General features: G+C 35.3%; 1 protein-coding gene across 3 annotated transcripts in view; it reads left to right on the top strand.

The window, feature by feature from the left end:
• The window catches only part of Rb1 (RB transcriptional corepressor 1), a 140,005-nt gene that overhangs the window by 44,314 nt on the left and 80,359 nt on the right, over nucleotides 1–15,332 (top strand). For all 3 annotated transcript variants that reach the window (XM_076930734.1, XM_076930735.1, XM_034497700.2), the window contains 5 exons: nucleotides 1,352–1,462; nucleotides 4,878–5,020; nucleotides 6,674–6,751; nucleotides 11,342–11,451; nucleotides 12,790–12,867. In XM_076930734.1, coding sequence (XP_076786849.1) covers nucleotides 1,352–1,462; nucleotides 4,878–5,020; nucleotides 6,674–6,751; nucleotides 11,342–11,451; nucleotides 12,790–12,867 — 520 coding nt within the window. The remainder of the gene's footprint in view (nucleotides 1–1,351; nucleotides 1,463–4,877; nucleotides 5,021–6,673; nucleotides 6,752–11,341; nucleotides 11,452–12,789; nucleotides 12,868–15,332) is intronic.

The raw sequence follows: 15,332 nt of genomic DNA on the forward strand, positions 1-15,332 counted from the left end.
CATTGCAAACATTCTTTTGTATCTTACCATATGGATTTAAAACATCTACTTGATGGAGAGTTATTAATTTTCTCACATATTTGAGAGTTTCATTCTTCATTGTCATTAATACTAGCTTAGATACCCAGAAGGAAGTGAATCAAATCAAACTTTTCCTTTATTTTAAAATGTATTTGTTTTTATCTTCTATGTATATGAGTGTTTTGCTTGCATATATCTACATCTACATGTATGCCTGGTACCTGTGACCCTTGGTGCTGGGAGCCTAACCTGGATTGGCTGCAAGAACAGCAAGTGCTAGTAACCATGAGCGATCGCTTTGACCCCTACACTTCTCTCTTAAAAAAAATAGGGCCAGAAGAAAATATGCACTTATATTTTATCATAATTTACATTTTTATATAGGTACCTATTATGCACTTATTTTTACAAGCTTCATAGTTGTATATTTATATACAGCATAAACTGTTAGGATATTCTGAGTTTGTTGTTTCTTGATGGTTTTGCCTAGTGTAATATTTTATAGGGTATTAAACTGAGCATATGAGATATTTTATAAGTATTTTTGAATAAAAGACTAGCATGCATTGTGCTTCAGCATGGTTTCTGGAAAATATGAGTTCTGCAAGTCATACCAAAATAGGAACTAAATTTTACAAAAAAAATCAGATTATTTTAATAAGAATTAATTATTGGGGGCTGGAGAAATGGCTCAGCAGTTAAGAGCATTGACTGCTCTTCCAGAATTCCTGAGTTCAATTCCCAGCAACCCCATGGTGGCTCACAACCATCTGTTAATGGGATCCAGTGCCCTCTTGTGGTGTGTCTGAAAAGAGCAATAGTGTACTTGAATACATAAAATAAATAAATCATTAAAAAATTATAATCCTTAATCTTAAAATTCAGAGGGTATATTAACGCTATATAATTTTGTAACTTCATTTATGTTTTAAATCTCAGCTTTATTTTAATTTTTGGAAAGAAAAGAAAAACTTATCATGGCTGTAGTGATTAGCAAATGAATGAGCATATGAATATATTACTGCCCACATTTTAATCTAATTTAAAGGTACTAGTCTCTAATTTTTCTTTAAAATGGGAATCTTGAGGCCAGTGAGATGGTTTTTCATGTAAAGGCACCTGCCATCAACCTGGCAACCTGAGTTTGTCACTGGACCTACATAGTAAAAGAAGAGCACCAGCTCCTGCAGGTTGTCCTCTGATTGCCACATGTGCATTGTGGTACATGCACACATACACACATGTGCTCATATATGCATGCATACATAGGTAACTAAATAGTAGATAAGTACAATTAAAATTTTTAAATATGCATCTTTTTCATTTTTAGGAGAAGTATTACAGATGGAAGATGATCTGGTAATCTCATTTCAGTTAATGTTGTGTGTAGTTGACTATTTTATTAAGTTCTCACCTCCTGCACTACTCAGAGAACCATACAGTAAGTATTGGAAACAATACGGTGCTCCTCTCCTTTCTCTTCAGTAGTTATGTACTGTCTGTCTATAGGTCTGGTGTGGTCCTGAAACTGAAAGGATGATGAAACATTAATCAGGTGTGGACTCTGCCTTTGTTCTCAGCTCTGCTTTACTGTGACAATATCTGATGAGATGAACTTACTGAGAGAAAAGGTTAGTTTAGCTCACAGTTTGGGAGATTCCAGTGCAGTCAGTTGGCCCCTATGTTTTGAGTCTGTGGTAAAGGAGTTGGAAGCACATAGTGGAATAAAGTTGTTCACCTTCTACTAGAGAAATAAAAGGTTGAAAGTGAAAGAGAGTTAGGAAAAGGATTGTGCCCCATTTTCCTTCAAGGGATGCACTCTTAGTGATCCTCTAGCTGGTTAGACTCTGGTGATAGCTGCAGACCAACACTTTAACACATGGGTCTGCACATTCCCAGATACAAACTACAGCAACCTTTAAGTAGTATAAATTATAGAAGAAAAGATAAAATGTTGAACAAATAATTAAGAATAAGTAGTGAGTGCTCTGGGTTAATCAAAACAAAGCTAATTATTTTGGAAGGTCTAGTGATATGGGAGTTTTTACAGAGCTAGTGAGATGTACAAACCTAACAGCCTGAGTCTGATCTCCAGAATTTATGGTAGAAGGAGAAAAGTGACTTCTGAATGTTGTTCTTTGACCTCCACAGATGTGCCCTGGTACCCCCACATGTTCATGTGCACACACTCATACACACACACACCATCATCATGATAATGTAATAATAATAATAAATTAAACAAGGGCTGGAAAGATGGTTTAGTGGTTAAGAGTGCATACTGCTCTTACAAAGGATCTGAGTTCAGTTCCCAGCACCCATGTTGGGTGCTTCACAACCTCCTGTAACTTAATCTCTAGGGAGATTGAATTCCCTCTTCTGGACTCCTTAGGCACTGTCCTCACTTAAATACACCCCTCATACACTCGTAAAAATAAAATAAAATTTAAAAATAAAAAATTGTAGCAGTGGAAAGCTAGTCAATAGCATATAAAAGAAACAAGTTTGAAGAATAGGTAAGGGTGGGTAAAGGTTTTTCTTGAAGGAGTAGGGGGAGGTAGGGGATTTGTAGTAGAGAAAAAGACAACACAGAGATGTGATCCATACCTCTTAAAAAAGGGACAATTCTATAATTAGTATTGAATATTGTATGTTGTATGACTGACTTTCTTTATATGAACAGTAATTGATACTGTTTCATTCGGTGCTGACAAGGATGGGAAATATATTGAAATAAAAGTAACTATTGCTGATATAGTTAGATAACATTAAGCAAAGATAAGTGTAAATAAGTGTGTTTCTTAGACTAGAAATATTTCTTTTGGTCACCTCAAGAACAGAATCTTGAATCACGTAGCTAAGGACAAGTTGATTCCTGGCTGCTGGAATGCTAAAAGTGAAAATAGTAGTTCTAAACTAGACAACAGATCAGTGCATCAGGTCTAACCGTGCTGTAGAAGAGGCTCAATGGTGAAGCCTGATTCATCTCTTAACAATACTTCCTGGGAAAACATAATCTGGAAATTTTTGAGAATGTATTAAACATATTTTGGTTCTAGGATATACAGCCTTCCTGTTTCTCTGTCTCTTACAGTCTTCTAGACCCTCTTCTGCAAGGGTTCTTGAGCCTTACGGTCTAGAGAGTTTTGTGGGTGTGTCCATTGGGACTGGACTTCACAGCCCTGAATTTTTGATCAGTTGTGATTTTCTGTAATGGTCTCCATCTGTGACAAAGAGAAGTTTTCTTGATAAGGAGTGAAGACTACCTATCTGTGGTATAAGGACAAATGTTTATGGATTGTTATTAGGGATTATACTGGTCTAAAAAAGTGGGGTTGTAGGTTCTTCTCCAAGGTCTGTAACATCACTAGCCCTTAGGTAGTTGGCTAGGTTTCAAGTACCAGGCATGGTTTCCTTATTGTTGAGTGAGTCTTAAGTCCAATTAGAGAGCTGGGTCATAATGGTAGATGTGTTTTAGCTTTTGAGTATTCTCCACACTGATTTCTAGAGTGGCTAGACTATATTTAATCACCTTGTAATCTAATAGCTGAGTCAGTAACATTCAAAATAATACAGATTATTTAAGAAAATCACAGTATGTTTATATTTTATTTATTTTTATAAATACCACGCTTTAGTTTTTTTTATTGGTATTATTTGTGTGTGAGGGGGTACATGTAGAATGGCTGAATACAAGTAGAGGTCGGAGGACAACTTTTTAGAGTCAGTTCTCTGTTTTTATGTTTGTGTGGGTCACAGAGGTCAAACTCGGGGCATCAGGCATGGCATGGTGGCAATGGTCTTTACTCATGGATTCCTCTTGCTATATACTCATACTTTATAGTAGATCTTTTTAAAAAATATGTACTGGTGTTTTGCCAGCATGTATGTGTGCCTGATACCTGTAGAGGCCAGAAGAGGGCATCCTATCCCCTGGAACTGAACAGACAGTTTTGGATTCTGGGAATTGATTCTGAGTACTCTGACAGAGCAGAGTACCACCTAACCACCGAGCCATTTCTCCAGCCCCTACACTACAAGTGGGAGAATTATGTGTGGGCTGTGTGTGAAAATTAAAGGACATATTCTAGGAGTCAGTTCTTTCCTCCATTGGCTGGGTTCCAGGGACTGAACTAGGTTGTCAACCTGGGTAACAAGTGTCTTTGCCACGGAGCAATCTCAGCAGCCTAGGAAATATTTTTGATCATATATACTGAGTAAAACACTTATAAGTAACATAAATAATTTTTGTCAGACTTTCTCTGGGTTTATAAGATATGACTTTTAGGGATGAGATTTAGAGTAAAAGAAAAATGAGTTGCAAAAACTTGTAGCAGCGTATACATCGCAACAGATATTCAAGGACAGTCTGTGGCTCAGTGATAGAGCATTTGTGTAGCATGCATAAAGACCCTGGATTTGATTGCCAGCACTACAAAACAAAGGGTGTCCCAATAGGCATTAATTGAGAAGTTAAAATTGTTATCATATAGTAAACTATAATAAGCCACCAAGAGTATTTTTGACATCTTAATTATAATTGCAGTGTGCCATTATTTTATAATTTGTTTAATTTTAGTTATTTTGGAAATAGGGCCTCATGTGGCCTAGGCTGCCTTTGACATTACTGTGTAGACAGTAGTGGCTCAAGCTTTGATTCTTCCTCCACCTCCCAAATGCTGGGATTACAGGTATATACCAGCATTGCTGGAATATGTGGTGCTGGGAATTGAACCCAAGGTTTCATGCTTTTCTAGGCAAGTACTCTACCAGCTCAGTTATATCCACAGCCCAGTTTCATTAATGTTCAATATGGAATACACAATTGTTTTTAATCTAATTTCCCATTTTCACAGAAACAGCTGTAATCCCCATTAATGGTTCACCTCGAACACCCAGAAGAGGTCAGAGCAGGAGTGCTCGGATAGCAAGACAACTAGAAAATGATACAAGAGTTATCGAAGTGCTCTGTAAAGAGCATGAGTGTAATATAGATGAGGTAATTTCTCTTACATGGTATTTAAAACAGCTGAAGTAGATATATATGCAAGGTCTATCTGACAATATATACTTTTTGTTGTTAGCATACTTTTTGTTAAAGTGGGACAGTTTCTATTTTTTAGGAACAAAATTCTTGGAAAAATTAATTTCACACTTTCTTATGTTGCTTTTAAAGAGAATAGTTCCCTTCTGGACTCACTGACTATATCATGAAGATGATAGTTTTCAAATGCATTATTCTTCTATTCCGTTGAATTTACTAATATACTTAGTGTTTTCAAACACCCTGCCAAGAAACATTAGTGTTTTACTTCCATGAAACTAAAGTAATCTAACATTCATTTTCTGTTTAATGTTTTATGACTCTCTTTATAAATACTGTATCAGATGTTAATAATTATTGGAGAGAACTTAGGCACATGGAGTAATTATTTTCTTCAAGAATCTAGGATTGGGAAATGAAAGGATTTTTACAAATAATGTACCCTACTTCCTTATAATAATGAGTAAACATGTTTCCAGAGACTGGTTGCTCATCATTCGTTGAACCTCTGATAGAGTTTAGAACACGTTGTACAGGCTCTCTGTTCATTCTATACATTTTTTCTCTCACATTTTATTTATTGAAATTTTGTTTATAATTCATCATCAGATGTGTGAAGTGTTAAATCTTTGGAATTCTGACAACTTTGGGAAGGAGTAAGGATCTGTTTGCAAAATCTGATTAAAGAAGTATTAGAATCATTACCAAGCTATCTGTGCTTTACCACTGTGGTTCTTATTAATTTATGAATATCTGTATCTATATAGATATATTAAATTTAGATATAAACCTAGATATTCATTTTCCATCTTTCTAGGATCACAAGTTACCCACGCAAATAAGCTGACAAATGTCGTAGAAGTAGTTCTGTCTTAATTCTGTTGTTTAATCGTAAGAGAACAAATAGTAATAAATACATTTTCTATTTCCCTGGATTTTTTGTAATTACTTAAAGTTACTTTTGTGTATTAGAATAAATCAGTTTTTCATCTTAAGGAATTTATTCTTAGAATTTAGAATCTTTACATATTTATATTCAAGTATAGCTAATAAAAACTAATATTTTAATTGCCACTTGATAGCATTTGTGGATATATAACTAGTGGCTAATTTTAATAATTGGATAACTACTAAATAGCTTAGGTAAGTGTAAACAAATTAGAAAACAAAAATAGTAAGTGCTTCCTAGGCTTAATTCCTGTGTTAATCCCTATTTGTTAGAAAAAAAAGAAGTTTGGAAAAGAAAGTTAGGTTAAGAAAAGCAATTGGTTAAAAATTTTATAGCACATTGCACTTGTAGAACAACCAGTACTCTAAATACATTTTATAAGTGGAATTTTAAAATGTGGTTTCAATGGTTCCTCATGCCATTAATCCCATTTCATTAACAGTTTTCCATTTAAACTCTGTTATGAAATCATTATTAAAAAGTAAATAATCAAATCAGTTATAAATTAATATCATTAGTTTAAATGTAATGCAAGTGGCAATTAACACTGTTGGTGTGAATAGTTACTGGGACTAGATTTTATTTTGTTTTAAATTGTAATATGTCGTCATATAACTGGGTAGTTTTAGATTTATATATTCAAATGTTGTATTTTTCAGGTGAAAAATGTTTATTTCAAAAATTTTATCCCTTTTATAAATTCACTTGGAATTGTATCATCTAATGGACTTCCAGAGGTAATTTGAAAGAAAATTCAATTAAAACTAGAATGGTTTGTTTGAGACTTTGAGGGGCGGGATAATTGTTTACATTTTTAAAAATCAATTTACTTTATGTCAGTTGTTTATTTCTCAAAGAAAACTAAACTGAGTAGAATTGTACAGATAACTTTTCTGTGGTAACAAAAGTTTTAAAAGACATGTATTCAAATGTATATGTTAACATAATTTGTCAGAAGTCATAGAATTAGAAAGCTAGACACCTGATTCTTTTATCTAGATTTGTAATTTACTTTAGGAGTTTACTTAATGTTTGTCATGTGTTCAGTGTGTGCAAGTGTTGTGCTAGATCATGTGGAACAGAGATGAGCTTTCATTCACTGTCATTAAAAGTGCTAGTGGGAGGGAGTGGGGAGGGCGGATGGGGGATGGAGGTGTGGTGAAGGGGTAACCTGGAAGCTGGATATCATGGGATGGAAGTGTGGTAAAGGGGTAACCTGGAAGCTGGATATCATGGGATGGAGGTGTGGTGAAGGGGTAACCTGGAAGCTGGATATCATGGGATGGGGGGTTGGTGGAGGGGTAGCTGGGAAGTGGGATATCATTTGAGATGTAAACGAATAGAGTGATTAATTTTTCAAAATAAGTGCTAGTGGGAGAGGCAAACGTTTAAATTGGAGGCTAGCCTACGTGCTCTCAAGTCCTCCCTCTCCCCCCCCAACAAAACAAAACCTCAGTGAAATGAAGAGTTTATTCTTTGAATGGATAAGCAAGATTGATAAACCTTGAGCCAAATGGACCAGAAGAAAGACCCAACTTAATAAAATTAGGTGTTGAAAAGGAAACAAACACCGATGAAAATCAGGATCATTAGAGCACCTTTGAAAACCAATATTCAAGTAAAATGGAAAATCTAGAAAAAATAATGGATAAATTTCAGGATATAAGTGGCTTAGAAAATTAAAGCAAGAGTATATAATCAGATCTGCTATGATGATATTGAGAAGGTAATGAGTCTCTCCACTAGAAGAACTCAGGTCCAGGTGGTTCACTGCTGACTTCACCAATGCTCCTCACACTATTCCGTGACCCAGGAAAGGAAGGAATGTTACAAGATACCAGAACAAAATGACAATACATAGCTTCTTCACAGGTGATCCTGGGGAAACTACACACAGACGAAGGAAATTAGATTCTAGTTCTCCTCCCATGAAATCACATAACTGTATGGAAGTTCTTAATGTATAAACAGAAACTGATGCTTCTACAGAAAGCATAGGTAGAATACTTTTAAGGTAGATAACATAATTTTCTGGGAAAGATGAAAGATTACTATTTTTCGCAATTGAATGAAATTAAAGGGCTTTGCATGAAACTTTGAATGAAGAAAAACAGCCTATGGGGTAAGAGGAACTCTTTGGAAGCTATCAATCTTTGTATATCTAATAAATTTATCATATATATTATATATAATATAATATTATTTATATATATATATATATATATATATATATATATATATATATATATATATAATAGTGGGAATGTGATTAGTCTAGTCTTGATGAAATCAACAATGAAGTTCTGAAAAAACTAAAAATGGGACTACTAAGTGGCACACCTGTATCCTTTCTGGGTATATGTTCCAAAGACTTTATGACAGCATGCCATAAAGATCCTTGTATAGCCATGCTTATTGTTGCTCTAGCTATAATAGCTAATTTATAGAATCAGTCTAGATGTCTATCAGGTAAATGGATAAAGAACATACGATATGTATACGCAGTGGAGTTTTTTAAGCCTTTGGAGAATGAAGGCATTTATACTGCTTATGGGAAAATGTGTATACCTTGAGATCATAATATTAAGTCAAATAATATAAACTCAGAAATGTGCAGATTATAGCATATTAGTGATTAATTTTGAGTTACCAATAACACATCAGTTTCACATTAAAGAAAGAAAAGTACTTGTTGGAGTTGTTTAACCAAGGGGGAGTCCAGATTTGAAGTCTTTACTTCACATTCACTTTGTCTTCTGTACTTTGTTGTGTGCCTCTAAATCTGTGCCTGCCTAAAGGCTGTCCTTGTGTTTGTCTGTTTCAGTGTCTGTGTTTCCTATGTCTGTTGTTTGAGCTGTGTGTGTTTGTGTGAGAGGTATTTTTCCCCAACAAAGAGCTTTATTCTGTTTATTGAATAGCATAGAACACATCACATGGGGGAAGAATGGCATACTTCAAAGAAATCTTTAGAAGTTTAACAAGGGATTAAGTCACTGGCTCCAATTGATTACAGCCAACCCAGATAACAAAGATCAGTTTTTTTCTTTTTAAATCAGCTGGTATCCATAAAAGGTTGCTTTGAAATTTTATTACAGATTTTAGGAAGGTTTTTTTTTTTTCAGGTTCTGAATTTGCAGCTTTCAGTAAATGAAACACATGCGTTATCTAGGTCAGAGGCATGGAATTGCATGTAACTTAAGATTGCAGCTATGCCTTAGCTTAGGTTGTAAAAATTAATTAGGTGAGAAATTCAAGGCAGGTAAGGCTGGCTATTGGTTACATTGTTGTCTTAAAGGTAGGTTAAGCAAACAGTTTGAGTACACAGTACCTTAGCAGTCTTAATTTGTAAGTGACCTCAAGGCATATTATTAACTTTGGCTGTGAGGTACAGCAAAAGTTCCAGTCTCTTAGAATATAACAGATAGTTTCAGAATATTGCATCACTACACAGAAAGATAAATACCTTATGTTTGCTCTACTCTGTGGATTCTAGATTTTACATAGATACATAAAACCACGAGTTTCAATATGACAGGAAAGAGGCAGAAGACTCAGGGAAAGGAAGAGTATGGGAGGATTTGTATGGTCAAAGTGCAAAATGCACTTGAAAGAAATTATTAAATCTAGGATTATATACAATGAATGATAATACACCAAACAAAAACCCCAGAGATCAATAAAAGTCTCTAAGACTCTGATTTGGAAGTATGCATGGGTTCTTGTATCTTGAGGAGAACTGTCCCATCCAAACTGGGTCAGGTGAATTTCTTGGAACACTGTTCTGAGGTGAGGTGATTTCTGAACTGAGTATACTTATGGAAGATGGCTTTTTGAGTGACTGAACTTTGTAGCTTCAAAGGCTCAATGGTATGTTGTAGTAGAACCTCTTCAAGTAAACTACAATTTTTTTTATAATATTGATATACAGGGCAGAAGAGTGGTCTACTATGGACCTGGGGAAGCAAGAAGCGACCTGGTCTTTTTTGGTTTTTGTTTGTTTTGTTTTTGTTTATTTGGGTGGTTGGTGGGTTTTTTTTGTTTTTTTTTTTTGTTTGTTTTGTTTTGTTTTGTTTTTGAGACAGGGTTTCTCTATGTAGCCGTGACTCACTCTGTAGACCATGCTGGCTATGAACTAAGAGATCTGCCCTCTACTGCCTCCCAAGTGCTGGGATTAAAGACATGAGCCACCACCACTTGTCTGGGACCTGGACTTTTAGTAATCTTATTCCTACCTTAGTCATTAGAAACCTGCTGTTCTCAACTCTAAAATGTGTTCTAAATAAAGGGTTAGTTTCAATGGGTACCTTAAGAGAAGCTTCACTTTTTCAGTATTGCACATGTAATTGCCAGTCAGATTATGCTTCTCTGAGGTAAGGCAACTATTCTTAGCCATGGACTAGTAACCCTTCTGCCCAGTGTATTTATGTAGGGAAACATACAATTTGCATTCTTCAACCTTTTTTTTTTTTTTTTTTTTTTTTAAATAATGCAGTTTTTGTTACCTCAAGATTAAGCATTAACTTTGAAAGCCACAGAAAGGGCTAGGGAGTGTGGTTCAGTGGTAGAGTACCTGTCCAAGTATGTCAAATATCCTGGCTTCTATCCCCAGAACTGGAACACTACCACCACCAACAAACCAAACTAGGCAGAAAACACTTCAGGGCTCAAGTAATAGTGGAATGTGTGTTTAATATGTGTAAGACTCTTGGTTCTTCCCTAACACTAGAAGGAAGGGGGGGGGGGGGGAAATCACAGCAAATCGTGGTTATAATAAGAGCCCTTAACGATTTGTTATTTTTTTTAAAAAACACTGATATGACCACAACTGAAAAGTTCTACTCAGAACACAAAAGTATTTTAAAAGGTTTTCTAAAATTACCTTCATACTCTACATACAATAATATGTCTTTATCACATAAATCAATTTTGTACTTAGATGTTGTCCTTCAGATATCTCATTTTTATATGCCAGTATTACAAAATTTTTAAAAATTAAAATATTAAATGATTTTGGTTCTAAACATGTTGGGTAGGAAATGTTCAACCTGTAATGACTTTTTTTGTGTGTTCAGCACTGTTTTGTGGTATTGATGACCCTCATCTAGCTGAAATTCTAATAAGTGAAATGTATATGTAAAATAGTAAAAAATGATAAGGTTTATGTGTAATACTCTATAGTTCACTTCTAGACCAGTCTTACTTTGGATCTGGACTCAGTATGTTTGAAAATTAAATGTACATAGTATAAAAGTTCTTTAATGAAATCTACTTGTGTATGCTAAGAGACATAACACAAAAAGAATAATTGCCAGTTTCTTTCTTTTGAGGTTGAAAGTCTTTCTAAACGCTACGAAGAAGTTTATCTTAAAAACAAAGATTTAGATGCAAGACTATTTTTGGATCATGATAAAACACTTCAGACTGATCCTATAGACAGGTATTGCAATGATACAACTTTTATATATTGGCATGCTTTTTATTAGGATTAATAATTACTCAGTTATGTTACATAGATTTTTATTAACTTAGAAATCTTTTAACATTTTTTTGTAGCAGATTATTCTCAAATGTCTTTGTCTAATGCAAAGGTAGTTCTTTAAACATACAATTAATAACTAATAGAGATTTAGTGTAAATACTTTTTTTGACAGTTTTCTGATTTTGTATTTGTTTGTTTGTTTGGTCAGCTAGATAGGTTTTAAATGTGTACCAAAAGAAAATGGTTGAATTAATTAGTTTACTCACGTGCTTTCTTTTTCATTCTAGCCTTTTTATATACTATTGCTTAATTGATATTTCAAACAATATTTTAAGAAATATCCTCTTATCAAGTAAGATTTCTAAAATAGGAAATTGTTGCGGTAAATCTTTTGCCCATAGGGAGTCCAGAGAATAATGACACAAGTCAATAAGTATCAAATGAATGCTGCATGCCTAGATTGGGCAGATTTACCATTAAACTACACTATTCCCCGGCTATGAGAGCTCTTAACAACTTGCGGTTTCCTAGGTCAAGGTCTTCTTCGTCTTCTCTCTCTCCACCAACTGCCCTCTAGATTCGACCAACTGCCAACTCCGCGCCGCGCCGCCGCCTTCTTTTTCTTCGCTCTCCTCGTCTTCTCCTTTTCCTGCCTCTGGCTCCTCCCACTCCTCTTCTACTGCCCAATCACTGGCTGTAGCCTTTATTTAACAAATTTGATTGGACAGAAGGTTTACAAGATTCACTCCTCCTTCGCAGCCCCTCCCAGGAGTGGAGTTACCATGACAACAAGAGGCTAGGGCTATCCACCACAGGAAATGGCTGAGAGTAATTAGTTTTTAACTGTTCATATGTAAAGCAAGTTTGATTCTTTAAGAAGAATTATTTTACTGTGAAATTAAAACATGTAATTTAGAAGTTAAACACAGTAAAATGTTTTTAGTTCTATCTAAGTAGAAATGAAATCTTTGGACAGCATAGTGCACTGAAAAACAGGATCTGCAATGTTTTAAAATCCCACACAGCTCAGCTGTTAACACCACCAGCCAGAAAACATCTTCCATTTTCCAGAATATTGTAATCTGTGATTGTTTTAAGGAGAGCTGTGCTGAAGAACAATGGTGACAAAAATAAATCCTACAAGCAGCACTTATTTCATAGTACTTACCTTATAGCGAACATTCATGTGATGTTCTCAACAGCAGGAATTAGTTGTTGTTATTTATTACTAAGTAATAACTGTTTTTTGATGCATAAACACAAATTTCAGTATGAGTTACTTTACTTATCATTTAGTTTTGAAACAGAGAGAACGCCACGAAAAAGCAACCCTGATGAAGATGCAAACGTGGTTACTCCACACACTCCAGTTAGGTATGTATGCCTTTGCCTGGTTCTAGTTTTCATTATAATTGTTTATTCAGTCTATGTGCTTCAGACTTGCTCTTTGTCGGACTTTGTATTTGCAAAGCATGTAACAAATATATATGGAGGACTGTTTTGTTGATTATTGACTTGCTTAGTTATAAATATAACTTGGTTGTTTTTATGTATAAGGAACATAACTTAAAAAGTATGTTTCACTCAGAAAGGAAAAGCATCAACATTTGATTTTTGCATAACCTAGAGTTATTTTATGACCCTTTCTCTCTGATATCCAACTTGGGTATTAATGATCAGATCCAGCTGAATGTACCACATGCTTTCCCCCATTTCTGTCCACCCTCACCACCTTTGTGCAAGACAGCTCTCTTCTTCTTGAATTTGTGCAGTACCTAACTGATCATATCATTCATTTCTTAGCACTGTAGCTTTCTCCTACCAATAAATCTGTTTTCCACAGAGCCTGGAAATAATAGTCTGTGAGTGTAAATCAAATCGTGTGTATGACTACTGCTTAAACCCTTGGATTACTTCTAGTTGCATTGAGAATACAAAGCAAATTCTTAACAGTCCCTGAGACCTTACGTGGCCTGTTTTTCTGTTGCCAGGCCAACCTCTTTTTGTTCTTGATTACTCTGCGTTGGCCACACACTGGTCTTTTTTCAGTTTTTGAGTTGTCAGAGCTCTTTTGTACTTGAAAGCCTTCATACTTGGCATTCTTTCTTGAAATTCTTCTTTCTATGGACTGCCATCTGCTCTTCCTTTATGATCACAATATAACTATAAATTCATTTACGTGTTTACCTGTTTTTCACTAATACCAACAATAGCCTTTAAGTTGCTTTCTGTATGGACCATGGGTTTTTATACACAGTTTTAATAATTAAGACCTGTCATGGTGCTCGGTACATTGCAAGTAAGTAGTAAGACATATCAACTGACAGTAGGTATGTCGACAGGCTCATTTTAGTAACACAAATTGTATGAAATTTTGTCTCAAGTGAATTTTACCAAGAGGTAATATTATATAAAGAGGCACTGAAATGTTGCAAACATAATGGATCTGGGAACTACTACCTGCTCTGTACTTACTGTAAGATGGGGGATAAACTACAGGAATAGAAAATAAGTATTAACTAGTGTGCTGTCTTCACTTTACCTAGTGCATGGTGTGGTTTGTGTCTTTAATGGGTGATAAACACAAAGAAGGATAAAAATAGATTTGATTTCTTAGAGAAGGATTTGTTTGTTAGTTTGTTTTCTTGGTGATCAAATTCAAGGCTTTGCACATACTAAGCAGGTCTCCTTCATTTATCTATATCCCCAGCCCAGACTTCTTTTTTTAAGCTTTTTTGTTTAGTGTATTCACCATTGCTCTCTTCAGACACACCAGAAGATGGCATCAGACCCCATTGCAGATAGTTGTGAGCCACCATGTGGTTGCTGGGAATTGAACTCAGGACCTCTGGAAAAGCAGTCAGTGCTCTTAACCACTGAGCCATCTCTCCAGTCACAGACTTTATTTTTACAGCTTTACCTATCAGTGGTTCATGAGGGAAGACTGAGTATAGACAGGTTAGAAATAGGACTGTCAGTGCAGCTTAGTGCTTAGACCAGAGTGCACATGAGAGTAACCTGAGGAATTCTTTTCCTTGTACATGCCTCTGCTTATCACCCATAGTGAGTGGGAATCTCTGCACTAACCTATTGGAATAGTTGAGCTGACGTGTGCCAAAGGACTGAACTGAGTGAAGAGTGGTAGGGATGAAGGACCAGGGGGAGGTGTGACAAATGTGATGCATTCATGTTTCACATTCCAGTCTTACAGAATGTATGCAGATTCTAGTAAGCAGTGAGGGACAAAGCACCCATAGATTAGGGAATTATCAGAGCAAGTTAAAAACATGAAAATACATGTATCTGCCCAAAGCCAGGAAGTATAAAAGCAAGAATATAGATGGTAAGGGTTGACCTGTGAGGAAAGCAGTCAAAAGAACCAGATAGAAGTTAGGCTACAATGAGCTGGTATGGCTTGGAACCTAGAGCATAAAGCCAAGAATCTGAGAAAAGGTACCAGTATCAAGAAAAAAATAAGTGCTTGAGTCAGTTGCTTCAAAGAAGTCTGCAATTTTTTTTTAGTCCTTGGTCATTTGTGGCATTAGTCATTGAGACTTAGATTTATCTCTAATAGGTATAAAAATGTAGCGTGTGAAATATGAAGTATAGAGAAACCCCAGAACATGGCATGTTTGTATTGTATTTAAGTCAGCATTCCAGCCCTAAACAGTTTGTGGTTCCTTGCATCCTTTACAAGTGTCTCAAAAGCAAAGCTACAACACCAATCTTTACTATATTCTATAAACACAAGTGTATGTCTTCAAAGTTTTTTAAAATATTTATTTATTTTATGAATTTGAGTACACTATCACTCTCTTCAGACACACCAGAAGAGGGCA

The sequence above is a fragment of the Arvicanthis niloticus genome, chromosome 3 (genome assembly GCF_011762505.2).
Source record: "Arvicanthis niloticus isolate mArvNil1 chromosome 3, mArvNil1.pat.X, whole genome shotgun sequence".
Classification (NCBI taxonomy): domain Eukaryota; kingdom Metazoa; phylum Chordata; class Mammalia; order Rodentia; family Muridae; genus Arvicanthis; species Arvicanthis niloticus.